Source organism: Callithrix jacchus, chromosome 2 (assembly GCF_049354715.1).
Source record: "Callithrix jacchus isolate 240 chromosome 2, calJac240_pri, whole genome shotgun sequence".
Classification (NCBI taxonomy): Eukaryota; Metazoa; Chordata; class Mammalia; order Primates; family Cebidae; genus Callithrix; species Callithrix jacchus.
Genome location: NC_133503.1, coordinates 54,072,041 through 54,098,448, shown reverse-complemented (window position 1 = coordinate 54,098,448; position 26,408 = coordinate 54,072,041). Strand labels below are relative to the sequence as shown.

The following is a 26,408-nucleotide window of genomic DNA, read 5'->3' as shown; positions in this document are numbered from 1 at the left end:
AAAAATATAGAATCCAATTACTTTGGTTAGCTGGAATGTTTTGTGAGAGTAGCATTATTGATCACACAAGCAGTTTTATACCTCAGTCTTCAGAGAAACCAAATACATTTAATAGGTAAGAAGTAAAATTTAAATTGGTGCCATGTATTAAATAGCTTACAGATGGACAGGTCTTTTTGGTTGTGGACCCAAATAGTAATAGAAGCACCATTTTTAAGGGTTGCGTTACATAGGGCTGTAGAAAAAGATTGTGCCATTGAGGACATCCCATTAGCCATCCCAGCTTTGAGTGTCATCTCTCCTTGGAGTAACTGTTGAAGAGAAAGGACATTGCCTTAGGAGAGAACTGGCTCAGCTGTGTCTAAGAAGTGTCTGTAGGTGAACCTGAGTTACTGGTGCCTTCTAAGCAGATGTTTGTGGCTCTTTCGCAAACGTTTCCTTATTCATCCTTTTGTCATCTTTCAGGCCTGGCCCTTCCCGGATGTGCTGGAGTGCTGCCTCATCTTCCTTCTCATCAGGTTCCACTTTCCTGACTGTCTGACCCAGGAAATGCAGCAGCAGGCCCAAGAGCTCCTTCAGAAATACGGCAACACTAAAACTTACCAAAGGCACTGCCAGACCTTCTGCACATGAATTTTCACAACCTTGAAGAAACTGCCAAATTGAAAATGTTTGACACCTTTCACTTCTGCAGTTACACCTCACCAGGCATTCACTCTGGTCCCTGATGTTTTTGCAGTAATCCAAAAGATTACAAATGAGGGCTAAGTTTGAATTAACTCTACCTAACGATAGACACAGTGGATCTGACTTTAGATTCAATTGTAGTCTCCTCCTGGAGGGAAGATCATGAAAAGCTAGCAGTAGTTCCTCAGAACAAATACCTGCAGAGTATTGGTCATCTCTAAAGCCTTATGCAGGTTTCACCCAAAGAGGAGAAGCTTCTCTCATCACCCAAAGTGTTAACTTGCTTAAAACACAAGCTACCTTTATAAATACTTCATCTGATCAGAAACATGTCATGCTTGAGATGGAGTTGCTCCATTTTATGACTTTTTAAAATTGTTTTTATAATATTTAATGTGAAAGAAGAGAACCTTCCCCCTCTACTCTTCCATAGATTGAAGTTTGAATATGAAATAGGCCTTAACCTTCATGTTGACTCTCCTGTCTGAATTTTAGGTTGGAAATTTGGTTTTTTTGTTTTATGTAATTGCTTACTTGAACAGATCACTTACTAAAGCTTTAGAAGAAGTGATTCAAGTATGTGTTTTCCCTTCAGTTTTCTAAAAAATGGATTGATGGCAGTGAAATGGCTTAGGAATAAATTACTGTTTTAATCGTCCTTAAACTCTCTCGGATCATAGGATCCTTTTGAGAATCAGATTAAAGCCATGGATAGGATACTCTTTGGAGAAAAATGCATATTCCTAATTTTGCATAGATGACCTTTGGATTATTGGACTCCAACTATTGGGACCCTAAATACTATTTAATTACAAATCTTTTTTCTCTCCTGCTTTGTTGTTTAAACAGTTGAACAGTGTCAGGAACAGATATTTCTGTAATATCACAGTTGTTAGGGTGGGAAAATCAGAATCTGACATGGATGTGGGAAGAAGCACTCCTTCCAGATAATTGAACTGTTTTCCTCTGGGATTCATTGTAAAGACTTTTCTGCTCAAGTGTGTAGTTCATTTTTCAATTAATTCCTAGGGTTGGGGTTGTTGGGATGGTTAAGAATGAAATTCATTTACAGTTAGTTCCAGGAAGGAAAAAGTTTGAGACAGTTTTTAAAGGCGTATATGTACCTAGCATTCGAGTTTGGTAAACTCGAAAACGGGAAGAACTGTAGATCCTCACAGTTCTTTATACAGTTAAGTGAACTTTAGGAAGATGATGCTTTGTTACTACGGATGGAGAATCTTTCTTGATTACAAAGACATAAATAGGCATGGCTAGCCAGAGAATTGGGCTCCAGTTCTACAAATTGCTGAAATGAACTTTACTTACAGAGGTGGAAAAAATATATTCCCCTCCACTTGAGTAAACAGCAGTATTGCTAACTAGAATTCTAAATTCCTTTATGATCTGTCAGAAGCATCACCTGTGGATGGAGGCTTCCTCCACACTCCTGTTACTGCTTTGGTAAGAACAAGATTTACTATTTAAGGCCGGGTACTGTGGCTCATGCCTGTAATCCCAACACTTCGGGGGAGGCCAAGGCAAGTGAATCACTTGAGGACAGGAGTTTGAGACCAGCCTGGTGAACATAGCAAAACTTCGTCTCTACTAAAACCACAAAAAATTAGCTGGGTGTGGTGGCACATACCTGTAATCCCAACTACTTAGGAGGGTAAGGCATGAGAATCACTTGAACCTGGGAGGAGAAGGTTGCAGTGAACCTAGGCCACTGCACTCCAGCCTAGGTGACTGTGAGACCCTGTCTGTAAAAAAAAAAAAAAAAAAAAAAATAGTATTTGAAAACTAAGCAATAAAAACGACAAGTCAATTTTTTTTTTTTTTGAGACAGAGCCTTGCTTTGTTGCCCTGTCTAGAGTGCAGTGGTGTGACCTTGGCTCACTGCAACCTCCATCTCCCGTGTTCAAGCAATTCTCCCACCTCAGCCTCCTGAATAGCTGGGATTACAGGTACCTGCCACCACACCTGGCTGATTTTTGTATTTTTAGTAGAGATGGGGTTTCATCATCTTGGCCAGGCTGGTCTCAAACTCCTGACCTCGTGATCCACCCTCCTCGGCCTTGGCCTCCCAAAGTGCTGGGATTACAGGCGTGAGTCACCACACCCAGCCTGACCAGTCAATTTTTTTAAAGTCCTCTCTTCTTTCTAATACTGTATAATGTACTCAAGCTATCATAATTTGAAAAAATGTTTAATTTATAGCTCCCTAATTATCAGAACCACAAAGAGCCAAAGCACCAAGTTAACTTTCTGAGTGGAAAGGATACATCAGTAAAGCAATTTTTTTTTTTTTGAGATGAAGTCTCGCTCTGTCACCAGGCTGGAGTGCAGTGGCACGATCTCAGCTCACTGCAGCCTCCACCTCCCGGCTTCAAGCAATTCTCCTGCCTCAGCCTCCCAAGTAGCTGGGACTACAGGCACATGCCACTATGTCCAGCTAATTTTTGTATTTTTAGTAGAGATGGGGTTTCACCATGTTGGCCAGGATAGTCTCAATCTCTTGACCTCATGATCCGCCCACCTCGACCTCCCGAAGTGCTAGGATTATAGGCATGAGCCACCGCGCCCAGCAAGCAATTTCTGTTGGTTCTTTATCTCCATCTAATCTAATTTCTCTCCTCTACCTCCCCAGGAGTCCAAACCACCATCCCGTTACCCAGATGACGGCATTGGTCTCCCCATGTTTCTCTGAATCTGCTCTTCCTAGTTCATTCTTCACATTAGCAGTGACTGCTAAATCACAAATCAGAGTTCATCAATTCACTGTTTAAAAACCTTTCGGTAGTTTCCTATTGCTCTTGGATAAAAATCCTGAATGTGATTTACCCAAGACTGACCCCAGCCTTTACAAACTCTTTGCTTCCTGTCAAGAATTGAGCTCATTCATACCAGCACTGGCTAACAACTAGGCTTGTAGTTGGTGGTCACCCTTCTTGGGTTAGCAGAACACTGGAATTCAAGAATATTTGGCAGTATAGATGGAGGAGCTGAATTGCACTCAGTTGCCTGGTGCTATGGTGCATGCCTATAGTCCTAGATACTAGGGAGGCTGAAGCAGGAGGATTGCTTGAGGCCAAGAGTTCAGGGCCAGCTTGAGCACATAGCAAGTTCCCATCTCTATAAATAATAAACAAAATTTAAAAAATGAATTACAGCCAGGCACGGTGGCTCATGCCTGTAATCCTAGCACTTTTGGGAGGCCGAGGCAGGCAAATCACCTGTGGTCAGGAGTTCAAGACCAGCCTGGCCAACATGGAGAGACTTCATCTATGAAAAATACAAACATTAGCTGGGCATGGTGGCACATGTTTGTAATCTCAGCTACTCAGGAGGCTGAAGCAGGAGAATTGTATGAATCCAGGAGGCAGGTTGCAGTGAGCTGAGATTGTGCAGCTGCACTCCAGTCTGGGCAATGGAGCAAGACTCCATCTCAAAAAAAAAAAAATTACAAGCCGGGCACTGTGGCTCATGCCTGTAATCTCAGCACTTTGGGAGGCTGTGACAGGCAGATCACTTAAGATCAGAAGTTTGACACCAGCTTGCCCAACATGGTGAAACCCCCATCGCTACTGAAAAATATAAAAATTAGCTGGGTGTGGTGGCATGGGCCTGTAGTCCCAGGTACTCGGGTGGGTGAGGTTGCAGTGAGCCAGGATTGTGCCACTGAACTCCAGCCTGGAAGACAGAGCGAGACCCTGTCTTAAAAAAAAAAAAAAAAAATTACACCTGAAATTATTCTCTCCGCTACCCTACAGTGTCATCCTTTTTTAAGGATGATCAACTCACACATGCACTCATACATACCAAGTTCTTGCCAGTTCTAATAGATTTGTGCTCTTTCTTGCTAAGCACTACTCAAGTTCTTAACTTTTACAATGACCAAACCCCACACTCAACACTGAGTTCCTCAGCCCTTTATCTCAGCATTTTTCCTGCCATGTAAGTCCTTAATTGTAGAAAATACTAAAACCTGTTTTAATTCAAATTTGGAAGGGTATCTGCATAGGGCTCACAGTCATCAGCATGTCAGGGCACCCTCGTTGAGAACCATTAACTGCTGTTTCACCAGAAATTATACTGGTAAATCTCTTTGTCAACTTCCCAGTCAAAATTCCCTATCTGCCCCTGTATTAGACTCCTTAAAACCCCACATCTTGTGTCAATGAAATGGGTGGAAACAAAGTCTTGAGCCGACCGTAGGACAGCTGAAGTTCAGGTTGTTTAAAAGAATCCCACTAATTAAAACAAGCTGATCCACCACATATAATGGAGGGACCCCAGGAAATATTGGTGTTAATTCTGTAATACTAAGACCCAAGAATCTTGAGTATGAAGAGGCAATTCCATTTACACAGGTGCTCATGAAAAGCTTCCTACCAAGTGATATTTTGTATGTAAGCCAACTTGGGGACAGTGAAGGCAAGATGCTCTTATGTCACTGATGGCAAATGATCATCTTCCAGAGTTAGCAATCCATAGCTACGAAAGACCAAACCTTAATGCCAGTGGTTAAAAAGAAATCTTTATTTTACAAAATTAAAAACATAAATAATATTTACAATCATCTTAAATACCAGCTTATACTTGACATTTTTGAATCATTTCAAATTGAGTTTTCCATAAGCTTTTAAAATGCAAAACCATTCATTCACTTCAGCAAGTTACCAGTTTTTATTTCTACCAATCCAAAAGGGGTTTTGGTTTTTTGAAATTGTCCATACTGTAGTCATTCAAAAAAATACAGTATACTTTTTAAATGACTAGCTTTAAAAAAAAAAAAAAAAAAAAAAATCCTGAGCTTCCTACCCCAGTTGTGGGATATTACTCCAAAACAACTCGAGAACCCAAATTATCTTACTGCCTGTTTACATGTAACTATTCTAGCTTTTTAAAGACATATTCCTGGTACTCACATTAATCCATCTCCTTTACGTTTCAGGTTTGCTGGAAGGAAAAGCAGGGAAAATAGAGAAGTGGGAGACGAAAATGGAGAAGTGGGAGAATCCAGATGACCAGCTGAAATCACATTACTGAAAGTACAATAGACATGACCCAAAAATCTGATCTTACTAGTTTCCTTCAGGATCAAATCCAGGATATTATACAAAAATTTCAAATGATTTCAGATGATGCATATGTGACAGCAAACCTCAGTGGCACAAAGGAACACATAGACTTAAAGATGCTTCAGTGGTCAACAATCATTCTGGAGTTCTCATGAATGAAGGGTAGACAGATTCAGTAAATTGTTTGCTTTTATGTTTCATTATCTGGTCTTCAAATTTCAGCATTGAGCAATTCATTTCCATATAGTAACAAGTAAAGAAAGACTATGAAAGTGTGAGGAAAGCAAATGTCTTCGAGACGGGTCAGAAAAGGAAAGGAAGACGGTATCTGTGAACACCATTTTGTTCCATTTTCCCTGGAAGCCCTCAGCTCAGCTGAGAATCAGAACAAGAATCTTCATTACCAGAGTAGCAACGAATTTTTTTAAAAAAGAATGACAACAGGTAAGAGTTATATACATTTTACTAGTTTGTTTCAGACTTGTCCTGGATATTTAAAAAGGTATCAAATGAGCCATGGATGCTGGTGGCAAGAGGCAAGCGAAGAGGAGAGACTTGGGGATGAGGAACAGGGAAGACTTGTTTACAAATTCAGAGCAAACTCCTCTCTTCTGGATCTAAAATAAAGACATCTTTTGTCTTCAGTAAAACAAGTCTTTCTGCTCAGTGCAGATGGTAGGTATAGTTTGCTCAAAAGAAGCATTTTCTCTTGGGGAAGGTAAGTACACAGTCAGCACAGTAAGCACCAATCTGGGTTGAGGCCCGCCCTGCAGAGCCTGGCGCCATCACTGCTGCATGTTGTTGATGATCGCCAGGATGCTCATCTTCTCCTGTGCAGAGTCCACGTCCTCATTCTGCTTCTGGGCCACTCCTGTGCCTAAGCCATAGAGCCGCCCACAGTATTTGGCATCATCAATGCTGTCCTCAAAAAACAACTGCAGAATGGGACAGAGAACCATGGTGAGAATTACGCCAGGAGTCATGACAGGTATAAACACTATCACATCTGGCCAGGTGCAGTGGCTCACACCAGCCCTTTGTGAGGCTAAGTTGGGCAGATCACTTGGGGTTAGGAGGTCGAGACCAGCCTGGAGCGAAACCCTGTCTCTATTGAATATACAAAAATTAACCGGGCATGGTAGCACACGCCTATAATCTCAGCTACTTGGGAGACTGAGGCGGAAGAATCACTTGCACCCGAGAAGCAAAGGTTGCAGCGAGACAAAATCATGCCACTGCACTCCAGCCTGGGCAACACAGCGAGACTCATCTTAAAAAAGAAAAAAAAAACCACTACCATATCAGCACCTCCCAGCCTTCCTAAATCCCTGAAAATATCGCAAACTAGGAAAAAAAAAATAATAGTAAAGAAAGGCTCAGCTGGGCACAGTGGCTCACGCCTGTAATCCAACACTTTGGGAGGCCGAGGCAGATGAATCATGAGATCAGGAGTTCAGGCCAAGATTGTGAAACCCCGTCACTACTAAAAATACAAAAAATTAGCCAGGCATGGTGGCGGGCACCTATAATCCCAGCTACTTTGGAGGCTGAGGCACAAGAATCACTTAAACCCAGGAGGCAGAGGTTGCAATGAGCTGAGATTGCACCACTGCACTCCAGCCTGGGCGACAAGAGTGAGACTTCACCTCAAAAAAAAAAAAAAATCAATGTTTGACAAACCTGAGCCCACACAGACCACCCACCACTAAATTCTTAGCCTTCAGCAAATTACTACCAATAGGTGATCACATTCAAGGAAGCTTACCTCTTTCATCCTAAAGAAAGCCATTCCTGTCAGCAGTGAGTCTGAGCCTGCCTGGTGCTGCCTTCCAATCCTCTGCAAATCCAACTGATCAGCAACTTCCTGAAGACCTCCCTGAAGTTGTAAGGAAAACAAAGATAATATTACAGACCCAACATGCCTCTACTGGAGTCAACTAAGTCCAGTTATGAGTTCACTAAATTCTGGCAAGAAGTGGGGACAGTCCATTTACTTAGCAGGCCTTAGTTTCCTCTTTTTAGCTCTTTTCTTCCCTTTTTCCAAATGATAGATCGTGCTACATTCTACGTTTTCCTCCTTTCCTTTCTATGTTGTTAATTTTGCCAGATCTCTGCCTTCAAAATCAGAACTGCAAGGTTGAGGAACCAGTAAATCCCACTCTAATTTTAGACAGCAAAGCTCTATGTCAACAATTTATTAGGGTACCAAGTTCTAAAACTTTCTAGGGTTAAAAACCCCTCTGAGAATCTGTTACACCACAGACCCCATCCCTAATAAACTGCATTTATACCTTTTCACTAGGTTCATGGGGCTCGAGTGAAGAATGCCTGCCTTAGGATGACAGAAGCAGAGGGTTCCCTTCATGGCCAGGTTAAAGATTGTTACCACACAAGTATCTGTGAGATCGGCTGTTATACCCTGTCCACCACCACACTGGCATCTAGTACTCAATAATGCATGCTGAACACACAACAATAAAGCAAAGTCAGCTTTTTTTCTGTCCTTATTTTTATTTCTGGTATTAAAAAAATAACATATACCTTAAGATTTTTGCAACTCTTCATTAAGTATTTCACATCATAAATGGACGGGAAGAAAAGATTCAGAATATGAAAGAATTCATGTTCCTCTTCTGGCAAACGAGAATCTGTAAGCAACTTTACCATATAGCCAAAATCATAGCCACTACAAGGAGAGAATAAGCCACCGAGGTTAAAAAAGCAGCAGTTATCAGGCCCCAGTGTTCAACCATTTTATTTCTCAAAACTACCAACCATTTTATTTCTCAAAGCTACTTCATGTCAGAAACTTTAACGTTTCCTGAGTAAAGTTTATCATACTATAATCTGAATTTTTTTTTTTTTAACATAGTCTCGCTCTGTTACCCAGGCTGAAGTGCAGTGGCACAATCTCAGCTCATTGTAACCTCTGCCTCCTGGGTTCAAGCAATTCTCCCTGCCTCAACCTCCCAAGCAGGTGGGACTACAGGTGCCCGCCACCATGCCTGGCTAATTTTTGTATTTTTAGTACAGACAGGGTTTCACCATGGTGGCCATGCTGGTCTTGAACTACTGACCTCCAGTGATCCACCCACCTCAGCCTTCCAAGGTGCTGAGATTACAGGTGTGAGCCACCGTGCCCAGCCTATAATCTGAACTTTCTAATAACAACCTAACAGAGTAATATGGGAGATATAAAAAAGTACCCAAGGGTTTGTAGTTGTGGATTCAATTCACCAAAAATCCAAAAGTACTCAGAAGGTAAAATAAGGAGAATCTGGCTTTCAGGTACCTAAGAAACTCCAGGATAGCTACTTAAAAGATAACCAAGTGCTGTGATCCTCTCCACCCTCCATATTCCCACTTGGAATTAGACCCACTGATAGCCACATGACAGAGCCAAATACTGTGTGAAGTAAACCAGTATGAGCTCCAGTGTTTTCTGAAAAACTGAAACATGGGCAACAAGTACCAATTCAACTTCTGACTGCTGCTGATCAACAGAACAATCACTAGGACTTCAAAAATAACTTCAAGAAATAAGACTTCAAAAACTAAGAATTCAATTCCCTGCTCCAGTGTAGCCCAAAGTGAGAGAGAAATACACATTCCCTAAGACTGACCTATGAAATGAAAGCCATTTGACATTGTCACAGAGAACCACTCCCGATGTCATAAGCAGCTCTGCAAAGTGCAGCGTGTCAATCCCTTCCTCTTCATGCTTCTGAAACTGCAGTCCTGAGTTAGCAAGAAGATCTATGGAATCCTGGGAGTACATGTCCTCTCTAAAAAACAAGGTGTTTATTTATTAACTGGTGAATAATGAAACAGAAGTAATGGCCACAATATTATCACCACCTTACAATTATAGTACAAATATTTTTAAAATGCTTTTCCTAAAAATAGATCAGTTCACTCTTTTAAGCATTCAAACAAGCATACAAAGTAGATCATCGTATTTCTGTGACAGATAGAAAAACGAGATTTTCCTCCATAAACTAAATTTCCTAATTATAAATTTCCCAATTATAAAATGTATATATTTGGTCATTATTAAAAAAAAATTGACCAGGCACAGAGGTGCATTCCTGTAATCCCAGCACTTTGAGGGGCCAAGGCAAACGGCAGGAAGATCGCTTGAGGCAGAAGATTGCTTGAGGCCAGACCAGCCTGGGCAACATTGCAAGACTCTGTCTTTTACACACACACATACACAGACACACGCACGCACATCCTTTTTTTTTTTTTTTTTTTTTTTTTTTTTAAAGACGGGGTTTCACCATGTTGGTCAGGCTGGTCTTGAACTCCCGACTTCAGGTGATCTGCCCGCCTTGGCCTCCAAAGTGCTTGGATTACAGGCGTGCACCACCACGTCCGGCCTGACACACACACACACATACACACTGCCAAGCATGGTGGTATGCACCTGTAGTCCCAACTACTCCAGAGGCTGAGCTGGGAGGATTGCTTGAGGCATGGTGGCTCACAGCTATAATACCAACACTTTAGGAGGCTGAGACAGGCAGATCACTTGAGGCCAGGAGTTTGAGACCAGCATGGCCAACATGGTGAAACCCCATCTCTACTAAAAATACAAAAATTAACCAGACGTGGTGGCATGTACCTGTAATCCCAGCTACTCAAGAGGCATGAGAATCACTTGAACCCAGGAGGCAAAGGTTGCATTGAGCCAAAATCATACCACTGTACTACTCCAGCCTGGTCAATAAAATGAGACTCTGTCTCAAAAAATAAATAATTTTTTTAAAAAAATCAACCAACAAAAAAATACTGAGGCACAAATTGTGGGCAGCCACCTAAGCTGCCCCAATGCACCTTTCAGCTGATTCAGGCTGCTTGCCTCAGTCTCAGAGTCACCGCCACCATGACCAGTCAGTCTCAGGGGCTCCAGCAGCTGCTACAGGCTGAGAAATGTGCCACTGAGAAGGTACCCAAAGGCCATGAGCAAAAGACCAAGAGGCTGAAGCAGATCAAAGCAGCAGCTGAGGGTGAAACTTAATAGTACCACCTGCAGAGGGAGAAAGAGGTCCAGGCCAAGGAAACCACAGTCCTGGAATCTCAAAGTAGCTGCAGCACTCAAGTGGCATAGGAAGCCCAGGAGAAGAGGACCAGCCTGCAGACCGACTTCTGGCAAACAGGGGTGAAGCTTGGATAGCCTCTTGGCCTATTTGCGACATCAGCCAGAAATCCATGAAAACTATGACATGAATGGAGAGGAGTAGGAGAAAGAAGTGCCTGTTCCATAGACTGGCATTTTAGATGCCCTCACGGAATATGAAGCTTTAGCAAGGCTCAAGTTATATTCTTATAATTTTTCAGGCAGTAAATGATTTCTGTATATTACATAGCAGGTTTATTCACATCTTGGAGTGCAGCAAATCTAGCTTCTTTATACAGACTTACAACTTACCTAAAGCTTTTATCTTTTCAAAAGGACATTAAAAAAAGAAAGATTTTCTCTTTCACTTCATATTTCATAGAAATATAATGGATATGTGGTGTCTGTTTTCCTATGCCTTTTAGCTCAAGCAACATTGCTGACTTTTTCTCTCTTAACTCAAGTGGAAGGAAAAAAGTTCTCTAAAGAAAGAAAGGAGGCCGAGGCAGGTGGATCATGAGGTCAAGAGATAGAGACCATCCTGGCCAACAAGGTGAAACCCCGTCTCTACTAAAAATACAAAAACTTAGCTGGGCATAGTGGCGTGTGCCTGTAATCCCAGCTACTCGGGAGGCTGAGGCAGGAGAATTGCCTGAACCCAGGAGGCGGAGGTTGCGGTGAGCCGAGATCGCGCCATTACACTCCAGCCTGGGTAACAAGAGAGAAACTCCATCTCAAAAAAAAAAAAAAAAAAAAGAAAGGAATAAAAATGTTTTTCCCCTGATGCTTCCATGAAGGTCAGGGACTTTATCTATGAAAAAGTAGTAAACAGTTATCTAAAGTAACCTATGTAAAGCATCATCCAGCCTTAAAGTAGTCTATTCCTGCTAACGATTCAAACAATGAATACTAGTGTAATTGTTTGAGCTACTTTTAGTTTCTCTTAATCAAAATTACTAAATAACAGAATTAAATAACTTGGTACATATTATTACTTGGTATACAGTTAATTATCTAAAAGACTCGTCATTAAAAAAATTGAAATAATTAATGTTCTTATACTACCCCACAGATATAACTAACACCTCCATTTACATATCTTTCCAGATATTTTCTCTATCTACACATACACATCCCTTACATCTCTACATCATAGACCAACTTTACAGATCAATACTCCTCCATTTTAACACTGGCACAATATTCCACTGTAAAGATATGTCCATTAGTTCAACCACAGGAATTATTTATGATACCACGTAACACAAAAGTAAGGAAATAAGCTAAACAACTCCTGTTCCACTAGACTTTCACTTGCTTTTCATATAAACTTGGGTTATAAGGCCGGGCGCAGTGGCTCACGCCTGTAATCCCAGCACTTTGGGAGGCCGAGGCGGGTGGATCACGAGGTCAAGAGATCGAGACCATCCTGGTCAACATGGTGAAACCCTGTCTCTACTAAAAATACAAAAAATTAGCTGGGCATGGTGGCGCGTGCCTGTAATCCCAGCTACTCAGGAGGCTGAGGCAGGAGAATTGCCTAAACCCAGGAGGCAGAGGTTGCGGTAAGCCGAGATCGCACCATTGCACTCCAGCCTGGGTAACAAGAGCAAAACTCCATCCCAAAAAAAAAAAAAAAAACTTGGATTAGACAATAAGAAAACCACTACAATCTCGATTTTTTTTTCCCCCACTACAACCAGTATTGAATTGAATCACTAGTTTCTTTTCCATGTAAATAAACATTATTTTATTGTTTTGTTTTATTATAACTAGGCTTCAATGTCAAGTAAACTTTTTTTTTTATAACTAGGCTTCAATCCCAAGCACACATTTTATTATTATTATTTTGAGGCAGAGTCTCACTCTGTCACCTAGGCTAAAGTGCAATGGCACAATCTCAACTCACTGCAGCTTCCACCTCCCAGGTTAAAATGACCCTCCCACCTCAGCCTCTGAGTAGCTGGGATTACAGGCACCCACCACCATGTCAAGCTAATTTTTATATTTTTAATAGAGATGGGGTTTCACCATGTTGCCCAGGCTGGTCTTGAACTCCTGGCCTCAAGTGATCCACCCACCTTGGCGTCCCAAGAGCACTGGAATTACAGGCATGGGCCACCGCACCCGGCCACAAGTAAACATTATTTTAAACACATATATACTCAAACCCCTCAGTGAAACCATTAATTTCTCTTCCTCGTATTACTTTATTTTTATGGTACAAACTATAGGCTTTGACAATAAACTAAAAAATGCAGTTAAAGGAAAGATCCAGATCATCTCCCCAAATTACTTGAACCTCAAGGAAATTTCCAAAACACATGAACAACAATCAAAAATATTACTCCTGCCAGGCAGAGTAGCTCACACCTGTAATCTCAGCACTTTGCGAGGCCAAAGTGGGCTGATCACTTTCTACAAAAAATTAGCCAAGTGTGGTGGCATGCACCTGTAGTCCCAGCTACTTGGGGGGCTGATGCTGATGTGGGAGGATTGCTTGAGCCTGGGAGATTGAGGCTGCAGTAAGCCATGTTCACACCACTGCACTCTAGCCTGGGTAACAAAGCGAGACCCTGTCTTGACAGAAAAAAAAAATACCCCTAAGTTATGAAACACTCCTGATGCCCAGTTTTTTGTTGTTGTTGTTGTTTGTTGCTTTTTTTTTTTTTTTTGAGATGGGAGTTTCGCTCCTGTTACCCAGACTAGAGTGCAATGGCGCGATCTTGGCTCACCGCAACCCCCGCCTCCTGGGTTCAGGCAATTCTCCTGCCTCAGCTTCCGAGTAGCTGGGACTACAGGTGCACACCACCATGCCTGGCTCATTTTTGTATTTTTAGTAGAGACGGGGTTTCACCATATTGACCAGGATGGTCTCGATCTCTTGACCTCATGATCCACCCGCCTCGGCCTCCCAAAGTGCTGGGATTACAGGTGTGAGCCACGACGCCCGGCCCTGATGCCCAGTTAAACAAAGCAGGATCTGATAGGAAATACAGTAATACCACTCTATGCAATCAGCAAAATGAGAAGTCTCCCAAAATTTTCTTTTAAAATTCCTGGGTATACATCCCAAAGAACTGAAGGCAAGACCTTGAAGAAATATTTGCACACCCATGTTCACAGCAGCAATATCCACAGCAGCCAAGACGTAGAAGAAACCCAAGTGTCCATCAACAGATGAATAAACAAAATGTGGTATATACATACCATGGAATATTGCACTGCCTAGGAGTGGAATTGCTAGGTCATATGGCAACTCCATGTTTAACCTTTTCAGGAACTGCAAAACACTATTTTCTAAAATTTCCCCCAAAATTCTATATTCCTAGCAGTAATGTATGAGGGTTCCAATTTTCTCTACACCCTCAACAACACCTATTATGTCTTTTTGACTATAGCCCTTCTAGTGGGTGTAAAGTGGTATCCCAATGTGGGTTTAATTTGCATTTCCCTCATGACTACTGATGTTGAGCATATTTTCATGTGCTTATTGGCCAGCTGTACATTATCTTTCAAAAAAAGTCTATTCAGTTCTTTTGCCCATTTTTAGTTGGGCTGTTTATCTTTTCATTGTTGAGCTGCTGCAGTTCTTTAAGCAGGGCTTCACTTGTTGACATTCCCTATTCCATCCTCTGCTTGACCATTCTATCCAACAGCTAACTGGATTCAGTGAAAACAAAACTTAAAATTTTATTTAGAAATCACTTACGTAAGGTTAAATTTGAAGTTGAACTGCCAAGTATTGATTCCAGAAGGATATTCTCCCTTCTCATTTGTGAATGTAAGGCCCAGCTGGATAATTTTTAAAAGGTCAACATTACACCGCAGAAGCTGATACTGGTAATCTATGGAACTACGAAATTCACCAATTGGCCGCACCACAACTCCTGGAAATTCTGTGTCCTGGAAAAGGAAAAGTCTCTCATCACAAGGTTTCACAAAACAGTGGATGCTGAATTGGTAATTCATAAATACAATTTTACCTCCATTTTGTGCCCCAAACTTGGGCACAAAATTCTTTTTTTTTTTTTTTAGATAGGGTTGTTCTGTCTCTGTCACCCAAGCTGGAGTGCAGTGGCACAATCACAGCTCACTACAGCCTCTACCTCACAGGTACAATCCTCCCACCTCAGCCTCCCTAGTAGCTGGAACTACAAATGCACACCACCACGCCCAGCTAATTATTGTATTTTTTGTAGAGATGGAGTTTCACCATGTTGCCCAGGCTGGTCTCAAGTGATCCACCTGCCTCGACCTCCCAAAGTGCACAGATTACGGGCATCAGCCACCACGCCTGGCAAAAATTCTATCTTAAAATACTGATCTTGTTGGTATCTACTGAAGAAGCATTAGAATCATGAAGCTTTGTACAACAAGTTGATCCTAAATAAGCAGAGTGTCAATAGAAATAGTTGAGTAATTACAGGTAGATACACAGTCAATTAAGAACACTCTAGGTTGAGAACAATATATGAATAAAAGTACAAATACAGGGAAGTGAAACAGCCATTGAGAAAAAAATATAAATGGCTTAGCTTGAGTGAGAAGATGAAGGAGCTCTGAATACCAAGCTAAAGACTTAACTCTATAATCTCTAAAGCAGGAGTCACAAACTCCAAACAGCTAATGTAAAGGAGTAAAGTCAGCTAGGTATGAAAACGGTCCAAGTAATAGGGACTGGAATAAAACAGAGAGCACATGCCCCTCTACAGGAGGCCCTAATATTACCACAATACTCATCGCTCCCTCTCCAGCCAGTGTCAGGCAGGGGTGTATACCATATATTGCCATAACAATCTGGAATTTAAGTAAGATCTATTGACTTTTAAACGCTGGCAACCAATTTTTTTAATTTTGAATAAACATTGACAGTCAAATTCACCATATCTGTGGAACAGATGTGCCCTAGGGGTTGACATAACTTCTGCTTTAAAGACTTTCAAACAGAGTAATGTTACAAAAAAATCTAAGACACTAGAAGTTACATCCTCCTCAGAGACTTCTAAGATACTAGAAGTTACATCCTACTCAGAGACTACTACTGACTACCTTGATATTTCACAAAGCAAGACAATCTTCCATCAGGTTTAATTTACAATGACTTCAGTGGAATATACTCATTCTTTTCAAAATCTCAAGTTAAGCATTCCCTAAACCCATATAAGAAGGTGAGTGAAGTTGGAGCATGGTGGTACGAGCCTGTAGTCCCAGCAACCTGGGAGGGTGAGGTGGGAGGACTGCTTGAGCCCAGGAGTTGAAGGCTGCAGTGAGCTATGACTGCATCTGTGAATAGCCAATGCACTCCAGCCTGTGCCAAAGAGCAAGACCCCATCTCTAAAAGTAAAAAAGAAGGTGAGTCAAAGAGTAGAGTGCCTTACCATGGCAATATAACTGTAACTGAGTACGATTTCTCGGATCTTCCTCATCTCTTCTTCTAGATTACTGGCCCACACTTCACAGATAACCTGGCTATTCTCCACAAGTGCTGCAGGCATCCTGAAGAAACCTGAGAAGTCGTCTTCAGCTAACTAGTTTTAGAGTGCAAGCCAGACAATGTTTGATCTGATCTAGATTTTAAAACATTTTAAATTCATGTAAGTTTACACACACATAAGATGTCAACAAAACAAATACATCAAAATATTTTATAATCACTTCATTAGTTAAAAACATTAAAATTATATTTTTTGTATGATGGGGAAACTTTGACACACACACACACACACGCACACACAGTTCTTTCTTGAAGAAACTGGTTACTGAAACTTCTGCCCATGCAGTCCTCTGCCACAGAAGTGAAACCACTACCCTAAACTAGTTGTTCAGCCCTCTGTAGACTACCCAAAGACTAAAATAATCCCCAGTTACCAGAAATAGCCCTGATCCTGGACTTTCACTTCACTTTACAAATCATGAAAACAGTCCTCCTAAAGGAATCATCTTAGCTATTTTCAGTGTACCTGGGATCTCTGAAAGCCTGAAAGAACATGGATCTAAACTCCCACACTCCAGCCTTTGTATCCAAATGATGAATACAGGCAAGGGATTCTTCCCCCATCCCACAAAAGGAAATTATTCTTCTCTGCAATCCCAAAGTCAAATACAACGAGAGGCAATGAACAATATCAGTACCTCTTTAGATTTGTGTAAACAGAGCATGAAGTGAGGGATTTAAGTGGTAATAAACAATCCCACTTGCTAATTTGAACCCCAAAAACCACAACAAAAATCAGAATTTAAATATTTACTTTTTTTTTTTGAGATGGAGTCTCACTCTGTTGCCCACAATGGAGTGCAATGGTGTACTCTTGGCTCACTGCAACCTCTGCCTCCCAGTTTCAAGTGCTTCTCCTGCCTCAGCCTCCCAAGTAGCTGGGACTACAGGTGCACACCACCACACCCAGCTAACTTTTATATTTTTAGTAGAGACGGGGTTTCACCATATTGGCCAGGCTGGTCTTGAACTCCTGACCTCTTGATCCACCCGCCTACTCCCAAAGTGCTGGGATTACAGGTGTGACCAAGCTATCGCATCCAGCCAGTACTTACTTTTAAACACATAAATTAAAAAGAAACTATGCAGCAATTCAACAGTAGGACTAAAGATGGCAGGTATAAATCATTGAACCCGAAACAGAATGTTTATTTTTGGTGTATTTTCCAGGATAAAAATTAGGGAGGGGAAAGTATTCTGTGAGAAAAAATTCAACATAATTGGGTCTTTGAATAAGGCTGTTATTAATTATGGCAAAAAAACATAAGAGGCTTGGTTACAAAAATACAAAAAAACAAAAAGGAGCTTATCATAAAGGCGTTTACTTCTAAGGCAAGCCCACCGCATGCATCTGTGCAACATAATAGTGGGATCTAATGTGTACATTTAAAGAAAATGTCCTAGAAACAGTAAAACGAATGTGAGTGGTTCCCAAAGGACAGAGCAAGTAAAATCTATGCTTCCTACTTTCAAGATTGGCAGATCCAACAATGAGAATCTGGAGGAAAACGAAATTGGCATAAAGTGTCATCATTTCTTTAAGAAACTTCTGAGAAATCAATCTGTTGGTTTGCCAGCAACCTTTGAAGATTCCATTTATTCAAAGTATCCTACACTCTACAGATTCTTCTCTGTAATTATAGTAATTAAACTTAGGTAGACTATGTGGTATCCAAAAACAGTGGAAACTTCTTAAAGCCAGAATACATTTCTTCTCTTGTTTTTGTTCTATTAAAGGCTTCCAAAAGAACAACAAAGATCAGGAAAACAGAGAAGTTCAGAATGAATGTGCTGTAAATTCCACTATCTGACCATAACTCAGAAAATGCTGGGACTCCGAATTTTAGATTCCTAATCTTAAGATTTCTCCCCTGCAAAAGGCTGTAAAACCATTTCCTATACCCATATAATGTTAACTCGGTGACACTTCCTTATTTCCCTAACTGAAATAATATCCTTCCTTTTTGGTGTTATTTCAAACACAACCATGAACTACTTTGGAGGAAGTGGGTGTATCACTCCTGGGGTTTTGAGAGATGTTTCCATAAAAGCAAAAGCAACAACAAAAAAAAACCCACACAACCAAAATGATTCTATTTTATTCTCTCATAAATAGAATTGGATTTTAAAAAGCTAACCACTGTTATACATATGTGGCATATATATGGGGACTGCAAAAGCCAGACGACTAGCAAAAATACGTAACCCATTTTTGCTCCAAAGTTAGCTAGGATCTGTGGGGAAGTAAACAATAGCTTTCGAGCCCCTGAATGTGGTGTCACTCAAAAATTAAAGAGGAATCGCACTATGTACATTTAATTTAACAAGTCAAATTACTGTATATGGTGGCCAAAGGAAAAGAAAAAAAAGAGGCCAGCATGGTGGCTCACACCTGTAATACCAGCACTTTGGGAGGCCAACGTGGGTGAATTACAAGGTCAGGAGTTCAAGACCAGCCTAGCCAACATGGTGAAGCCCAGTCTCTACTAAAAATACAAAAAATTACCTGGGCGTAGTGGCGGGCACCTGTAATCCCAGTTACTCAGGAGGCTGAGGCCGGAGAATCCCTTGAACCTGGGAGGCAGAGGCTGCAGTGAGCTTAGATGGCGCCACTGCACTCCAGCCGGGGCAACAGAGTGAGACTCTGTCTCAAAAACAAAAAAAGATAAAATAGCAACTTAAATAATACCAACGGGATGAGGGCAATGTCTCATGCCTGTAATCCCAGCACTTTGAGAGGCTGAGGCTAGGGGATCACTTGAGCCCAGGAGTTCGGGACAAGCCTGGGCAACAAAGTGAGACCCCATCTCTACAGAAAGTACAAAAGCTTAGCCAGGCATGGTGGTGTGTGCCCGTAGTCCCAGCTACTCAGGAGACTGAGCTGGGAGGATCACTTGAGCCCCAGGAAGTCGAGGCTGCAGCAGTGAGCTGTTATTAGGCCACTGCATTCCAGCAGCAGCAACTGAACACCACCATGTCTCAAAAAAAACCATCATAACAGCAATTCTGTCTGCCACTCTCCACTTTGTAAGCACATGCTCCAAAAGGAGCCTAAGATAAGAAATCACAAACACACCGTTCCCTTGGTTTGTCTTCCACCTTTTAAGCCTCCTCAGTGCAAGTATCTCACAGAGCATCACAACTGTATGCCTTTCAAATATGCTTATTTGCACAACACAGCTCCTAAAGATAACCTAACTACTTTATCTGGGGTACAACCAAAGCAACAGTATTAAGTTTCAAACTGAAGGAAAAACCGTCCAAGATGTAGTCAGAAACACGATGCTAATCTCAAATTTGCACCTTCCTAAGGAATGTTTAAGGATTTTTATCACATACAATGTTTGCCTCACAGGCTGACTTAAAAAGTCGATTCCCACATGAGCCACACAGGAAACTGTGCAAGAGGGAAAGGTTTTCACAAATACACACACACCCCTATGAATTACTGAAATCCGTGCCCTGTGCTGACCTGCAGTGCAATATGTTCAGATCGCTCCCGTTGACCTACAGTGTAAACTTTCTCCAAAACATATAGCTCCTTATTTACACACGAAAGCTTTGAAGGGCAACTAATGATAACGCCACCGGAAAGTTTTCTCTGCAAGTAATCAAGGTCTTGCTCGGGAAAAGAAATGTTGAGTCTGATTTTGTTTGTTTAAGCCCAAGTGTACAAGGAAACAGTAAACATCACTTCCCTATTCTAGAGGACTGAACAAAGATTTTGCCGTCTGTAGATGAGACAGAAAAGTAAGTGGCACGTTTGAAGAAATTACAGCGCTTAAGAGGGTCCTCTCCAAACTAGGCTGCCACCATCCTCCGACTCTCCCCTACCCCAAACACTGTCTCAAGGCACTGCCCTGAACTGAACCGCAGTTCAAACTTCTTAAAAGTACCCTAATGGTACTTTTAAGTTGGCTCCTCCACTCATAAAGCAATAGAACGGCAAGAAAAAGTTGCGGGACCGCAAGAACTAAGGAGGAGGCGGCGAGTTAGAAGGGGGAGGCCAGCAGGGTTCCAAATTCAGGTCCTCTCCGCGACTCAGTCTCCCATCATCATTCTCTTCCCGTTTATCACCACCTTTCTACTTCAAACCACACTCAGTCCTCCTCCTTCTGACACTCCATTTTTCTTTGTTTTGCTTGGTAAAGCAATGTTAAAATTATGGGCCTTAGGACTAAAAGAACTAAGTTCGAAGCCAGGCCAGGCAAGGCCACGTAGTAGTTGTATGTTCTTGCATAAGCCACTTAACCTATTTCGTGCCTCAGTTTTCCTATCTCGTAAAGTGGGTTTGATAATAGTATGCACCGCGGAGAACTGGAATACAAGTTAAAATGAAGCATATGAGGTGCTTTGTAAAGTCCGCGAACATATCACTCGAATATTATCGTGAGGCGGTAGCCATTATTATTACTACTCTTTGCTGGACTTCCTCTCCTCCTCACACACCCTGTCCCTTACACATGCCCCCCACTCCCCGTCCCCCTACAGACCCCCGATGGTCTCTCACTCTTTCATCTCACGCTCCACTTTCCAGTAAGCGTAGGCCCGCTTACCGTGACTGGCAGGGCACGCGAAGCGCTGGCTGGCTGGCGAACTGGCGGGCCGAATCCCCGACGGCGGCGGCGGCGGTCCCTGACCCAAAGCTCTCCTCTCCTCTACCCCGGATCCGCTCCTAGAACCGAACGAACCAGTGAGATGGGCGCCCCCGTGCCCAGAGCGGCCTTACGTACCTTCCACCAAACAACGGGACGTCACCACTCTACCCAGTCGATCCGCCCGACTCGCCTGCTCTCTAGAGTCACTGCAAACGCGCGCGCGCCTAGTCATGCCCGCTCCTCCCCCTTTGCGCGCCCCTGAGACTCCGTGCGTGTTCGCTCTGCCAGTGAGCTCGCGGGAAGCAGCGCGCAGCCGCAGAACCAACAGGACACCGAATAGGTGGGGCGCGGCGGCCTCGAAGCACGCTTGCGGAAGACCGCCCTCCCGCGGCTCTCTTCGCGAGATTCGTTGCGCCCGCTCAATTTAACCAAGATCCCTACTCCTCCATTTTGGTCCTCTTTCCGCGGGAACAAGGAAGGGGCGTGGTCTAGAACTAGGCCCCCACCGTGGGCGCGGCCTGGAAAAATCCAAAGGCTGAGGAAATGGCAATGCCCTTCCGAACAAACCCCCCGAATTGCGACGCCCCCCTCCTCCTGGCTTTGAAGGACCGCTAAAATCGTTGGCAGGAAGGGATTTGTGGCGAGGCTGACCGGGAAAGAGGCTGTCCTGGCTTTCGGTTCGAATGGGGCCCCCTAGATTCCTCACTTACAAAGCATCTATATATCTTACGATTCCTTTCTGGCAGTTAGGGGTGGGGCGGCTCCCCAAAGCCGAGTTTGGGTGACGTCCGCCAAGGCCCGCCTCCCTCCCGGCCTTACCGAGCCGGCGAGGAGCGTTGCCATAACAACCGGCCCGCCAGGGCCTGCTGAAGTTACAAAGAGGATGGCGCCTCCCGTGGACACAGCGCCTAGCCAGCGAAGGCGTAACCCGGCTCCAAAACCTTTGCGGACGCGCCAGGGGTTTGCCGGATTTTAGTGTGGAGACCCACGGGCTCAGGCCTCGCCCAGGAGCTACTGAGGCCCCTCTGCCAGCCACTTGGTTCCCCTTTAATCCTGCTTGAAGAGAGGGCTCTTGGCTGGCGCCCGGCCTGTGCAACCTGTGACCAGATGGGACGCGCCGCTGCCTCGTGTTCTCTGCGGTGGGACGGAAGACAAAGCGCCGGCTTCCTGTACACAGCGTCCGCGGCGGGCCGCCCTCAGCCACTCTAGCCAGCGCTCCGCCCTTGTTCCCGAGAGGACGTGGGGGCGGCCCTAATCAGAGTTCTAGTCCTTTTCCCAGATGCTTGTATTTGAGGGGCTGTTTGAAAGCGAACAGCAAATGTACCCCTAGTGAACGAGAGAGAGGTTCCTACTATTATTCACTTTGCACTTTTAAACATTTCCCCCTCAGGGGATTCTCCAAAATCCTCCTTCCTGTTCCTAGGCTGAAAGCCAACTGGCCGTGAGCGGCAATTTCAAACAGGATTCCGAAAAGCTATTCTCCAGGGAGGTGAACTCCTAGCTACAGCCTCCAGGGTTAAGAGCATCAAATGAGCTTTCTGAACTCTGGTCCGCCTCTTCTCCCCTCCAAATGAGTGTCTAGCTCCTTATCTACTAAATAAGAATACGAATGGGCTTGTGAAGATTAAATAGTTAATTGGAAAAACATCCCGCACCAAGAAAGATATAAAAGAGCGTTCAATAAATAGGATGTCTCAGTTTGCTTTCTCTAAAACAGTCGAACCAGTGATTAGGTTGAGGAACACGCTGATGGAGAACACAAGCTTCCCCCTTCCACCAGTCAGTTCTGTGGGTTTCTATCGTGCTTTCACCCAATTGTAATTAGGAGAGGGTGGCGCTGACAGGCAGGCAGTAGTCACATGAAAAGCGGCCTCCCCAATCCTTTCTTGGAATTTTGTTTTTTCCTGTGGCACTGGGCCTGGGGTGTGCGCTGAAACAAAGAGGAAACACCGTCTCCAGCCCCAGCACCACCCCTCACCCAGAAGTGGGTGTTCGTTTCTCAAATTATTGAAGATAAATATAAAGCAAACACAGATGGATTGTATTTTAGGAGGGGTTGGAGTGTTCCGTTTTAACAATGGTTATGATGCTGTACTCATGGATATTGCAAAATTAGACTAATTTTCCAGAAGTCACTGCTTCCCAGTCAGAAGCAAGCCCCAAATGAATGAGAGGGTAGTTGGAAAAGAATATATTCAGTGATATCATTTCATATTTGAGAAGAAAACTCCATTGCTATTTGAGATGAGGGTCTTGAAACGCTGTCCAGGCTGTCTTGAATCCCTGGACACAGAGGCTCAAGTAATCCTCCTCACTCGGTCTCCTGAGTACCTGGGATTACAGGTGCATGCCCCTGCTCCTGGCCCCTATTGTTTTTGAGCTGCAAACTATAGAAAGGTGCGAACAAATCTCAGTTGGGAGAGTATAAGTTTAAGAAAATTGAGAAACACTAGTTATAAAATGGGACCCCTTAAGAACCACACAGCTGATGTCTGATAACAGGAAGGCCAATCAAACCTTCCCATTATTCCTATTCCATGTAAATGTAATAGGATGCATTTCTTAAAAGTATAATATGTTGGCCGGGCGTGGTGGCTCACGCCTGTAATCCTACCCTTTGGGAGGCCGAGGCAGGCAGTTCACGAGGTCAGAGATCAAGACCATCCTGGCTAACACGATGAAATCCCGTCTCTACCAAAAATACAAAAAATTAGCCAGGCATGGTGGCCCGGGCCTATAGTCCCAGCTACTCAAGAGGCTGAGGCAGGAGAATCACTTGAACCCGGGAGGTGTATGTTGCAGTATTACACCACTGCACTGCTGCCTGGATGGCAGAGCGAAATCTTGATCTCAAAAAACATGAAAAAAAAAAAAAAAGTATAATATGTCTGTCTAGGAAGATGAAGTCTAAAATATACATTTGGGTTGAAATATTTTTTAAATGGGGAGGAAGGTAAATGCCTTCAAGTTAGTTCCACAATGTCACCCTCTGTGCCCACATCTCATAAACCTGACACACCTAGATGCCTGTCAATTGATTGCATTTTTAAAGTTTTTTCTCCCCTGAGGCATAGGCAATGTCTGTCACTTTGTATAATGCTATCTTTTATAGTATTTAAGTTCAACTGAACAATGCACCCAATTGGCTTTATTTCTTTTTTCTTTTTTGAGACGGTTTCACCCTGTCACCTAGGCTGGAGTACAGTGATTCGATCTTGGCTCACTGCAACCTCCGCCTCCCAGGTTCAAGCAATTCTTGTGCCTCAGCCTCCCGCGTAGCAGGGACTATAGGCGTAGGCCACCATGCCGGCTAATTTTTGTATTTTTTGGTAGAGACAAGATTTTACCATGTTGGCTAGGCTGGTCTCAAACTCCTGACCTCAAGTGATCTGCCCACCTAGGCCTCCCAAAGTGCTGGGATTACAGGCATGAGCCACCGCACCTGGCCTATTTCTTTCATTTTTTTTCAGTTGAGATTAACTTCATGCTTTTGAAATTATGTTGTCCCTGCTTTTCCTACATAATAGAAAAATCTTCTGGCTCTTAGAGATTATCAACAGATCATCAAATTCCCCTAAATATAGATCAAGGCTCATGTTTCATGACTAAGCATTTGAGTATAATTTTGATTATAACCAAAAAATCTTTCTGATCTCTAATGATTTCAGGTTTCTGAAGCCATCTGCGGAGATTGCAGTGGGCTGAGATTGTGCCATTGTGGTGGCTCACACTTGTAATCCCAGCACTTTGGGAGGCCAAGGCAGTCAGAAAAAAAAAAAAAGAGATTACTTTGACTTCAATGAACATAGAATAAAGGCAGAGACTTTTTTTTTTTTTGAGTCAGAGTCTAGCTCTGTCACCCAGGCTGGAGTGCAGTGGCACTGTCTCGGCTCACTATAAACTTCACCTCCCAGGTTCAAGGAATTCTCCTGCCTCAGGCTCCCAAGTGGCTCAGACAGTGCTCGCCACCACACCCAGCTAATTTTTGTATTTTTAGTAGAGACAGGGTTTCACCATGTTGACCAGGCTGGTCTTGAACTCCTGACCTTGTGATCCGTCCATCTCAGCTTCCCAAAGTGCTGGGATTACAGGTGTAAGCCACTGCACCTGGCCTTTTAAAAAAAAAATTACACTAAATTTGATAAGATAGCTAGTGTCTCCTAGGCATAGTAAATATGTGGCCTATGGAAATACTAGGTGACAATTTAGATAATTTTACTAGGTGATTCTGACTGAGAATGAGTTACCACTACATCCTTGGATTACTTTCATTGTGAAAATGTTCAAGGCTCCTAACTGAACACTCATTACTTTACAAAGAAGAAAGTTGGGCCGGGCGCGGTGGCTCACGCCTCTAATCCCAGCACTTTGGGAGGCCGAGGCGGGTGAATCATGAGGTCAAGAGATCGAGACCATCCTGGTCAACAAGGTGAAACCCCCGTCTCTACTAAAAATACAAAAATTAGCTGGGCATGGTGGTGTGCACCTGTAGTCCCAGCTACTTGGGAGGCTGAGGCAGGAGAATTGCTTGAACCCAGAAGGCGGAGGTTGCAGTGAGCCAAGATTGCGCCATTGCACTCCAGTCTGGGTAAGAACAGCGAAACTCCATCTCAAAAAAAAAAAGAAAGAAGAAAGTTGATCTTTGCCTATACATAGCTAAGCAGATGTAAATTTAGGCCAATGGAAAGAGAGCAGATAAGGACACTAATACAGGTAAGAGTAAAACTTATCCTTTGGGGTTCTCTAGGCAGTTCTAAAACACCCTCTTCCGTGCTCTGTGTGCATGCAACAGACCCATAGTCTCTGATGTTACAGCCAAATCTCAAAAACCTAATTTTTTTTATATGACCAACATAGAAAATCTTCTTATGAACTTCTGTAACATTCCATAATGTCCTAGGAGCAGTGGGACCCCAAAGGCTTCAGAATTTCTCTGAAGTTTCCATCCAGATGTGTGTTTGGGGTGGGGGATAAGAAATTCCAAAGAAATTGATAAATAAGATTCTAAATCTCATTCCCAGATCATCAGATGTTAGAACTTGGAGGGGCCTAAGAGATCTATTAAGCCACTTCACTCATTTTACAGATGAGGAAACTGAGGCTCAGAGAGGCAGAGGTCACACAGCTGGTGGGTGGCGGTACTGTTTGACCTTAGACCTGCATTCTCCCAGGCTCTTAAGGTCTCCCCTCTCTCCTTAAGGTATCTCCAGGCTCTTAAGGTCTCTCCTGAAGATCAACCAGAAGTGCTGTCTTACACAGCCTTGAAATAAGAAAGCTGAGCAATTCCCTAAAGGTAGGATGGAGAGGCTGGGCTCAGTGGCTCACACCTGTAATCCCAGCACTTTGGGAGGCTGAGAAGGGCAGATCACCTGAAGTTAGGAGTTCAAAACCAGCCTAGCCAACATGGTGGGCGCCTGTAATCCCAG

General features: G+C 43.1%; 2 protein-coding genes and 1 long non-coding RNA gene across 7 annotated transcripts in view; 2 read left to right on the top strand and 1 right to left on the bottom strand.

Moving 5' to 3' along the window:
- GEMIN5 (gem nuclear organelle associated protein 5) overlaps positions 1-1,685 on the top strand; it is a 54,401-nt gene extending 52,716 nt beyond the window's left edge. For all 3 annotated transcript variants that reach the window (XM_035289359.3, XM_035289366.3, XM_035289351.3), the window contains one exon: positions 466-1,685. In XM_035289359.3, the coding sequence (XP_035145250.1) occupies positions 466-633 (168 nt within the window). In that variant the 3' untranslated portion in view covers positions 634-1,685. The remainder of the gene's footprint in view (positions 1-465) is intronic.
- Positions 1,686-5,202: 3,517 nt separating this feature from the next.
- Positions 5,203-21,055, bottom strand: CNOT8 (CCR4-NOT transcription complex subunit 8). 3 transcript variants are annotated; one of them, XM_002744427.7, is made up of 7 exons: positions 20,941-21,055; positions 16,269-16,457; positions 14,600-14,793; positions 9,392-9,553; positions 8,310-8,454; positions 7,534-7,644; positions 5,203-6,703 (listed from the first exon to the last, which is right to left on the bottom strand). In XM_002744427.7, the coding sequence occupies exons 2-7, from the start codon at positions 16,383-16,385 to the stop codon at positions 6,554-6,556; spliced, it is 879 nt and encodes a 292-aa protein (XP_002744473.1). In that variant the 5' UTR covers positions 16,386-16,457; positions 20,941-21,055; the 3' UTR covers positions 5,203-6,553. The 3 variants fall into 3 exon arrangements, with proteins under 3 accessions (XP_002744473.1, XP_054107039.1, XP_035145281.1); XM_054251064.2 differs by lacking the exon at positions 16,269-16,457; XM_035289390.3 differs by lacking the exons at positions 14,600-14,793; positions 16,269-16,457.
- On the top strand, positions 5,653-8,261 carry LOC144581153 (uncharacterized). The gene is made up of 2 exons (XR_013531683.1): positions 5,653-6,212; positions 8,071-8,261. It is a non-coding gene; the product is annotated as an uncharacterized LOC144581153 (long non-coding RNA).
- Positions 21,056-26,408: the final 5,353 nt, after the last annotated feature.

Bases quoted from the DNA above. Each gene is read 5' to 3' on its own strand.
- CNOT8 (XM_002744427.7), bottom strand. From the start codon at position 16,385: ATGCCTGCAGCACTTGTGGAGAATAGCCAGGTTATCTGTGAAGTGTGG. The intron at 8,455-9,391 runs GTCAGTCTTAGG...CTCTCCTTGTAG, and splicing joins AAATGGCTTTCATTTCATAG to TGGCTATGATTTTGGCTATA. The intron at 7,645-8,309 runs GTATATGTTATT...TTACAACTTCAG, and splicing joins AGAGTTGCAAAAATCTTAAG to GGAGGTCTTCAGGAAGTTGC.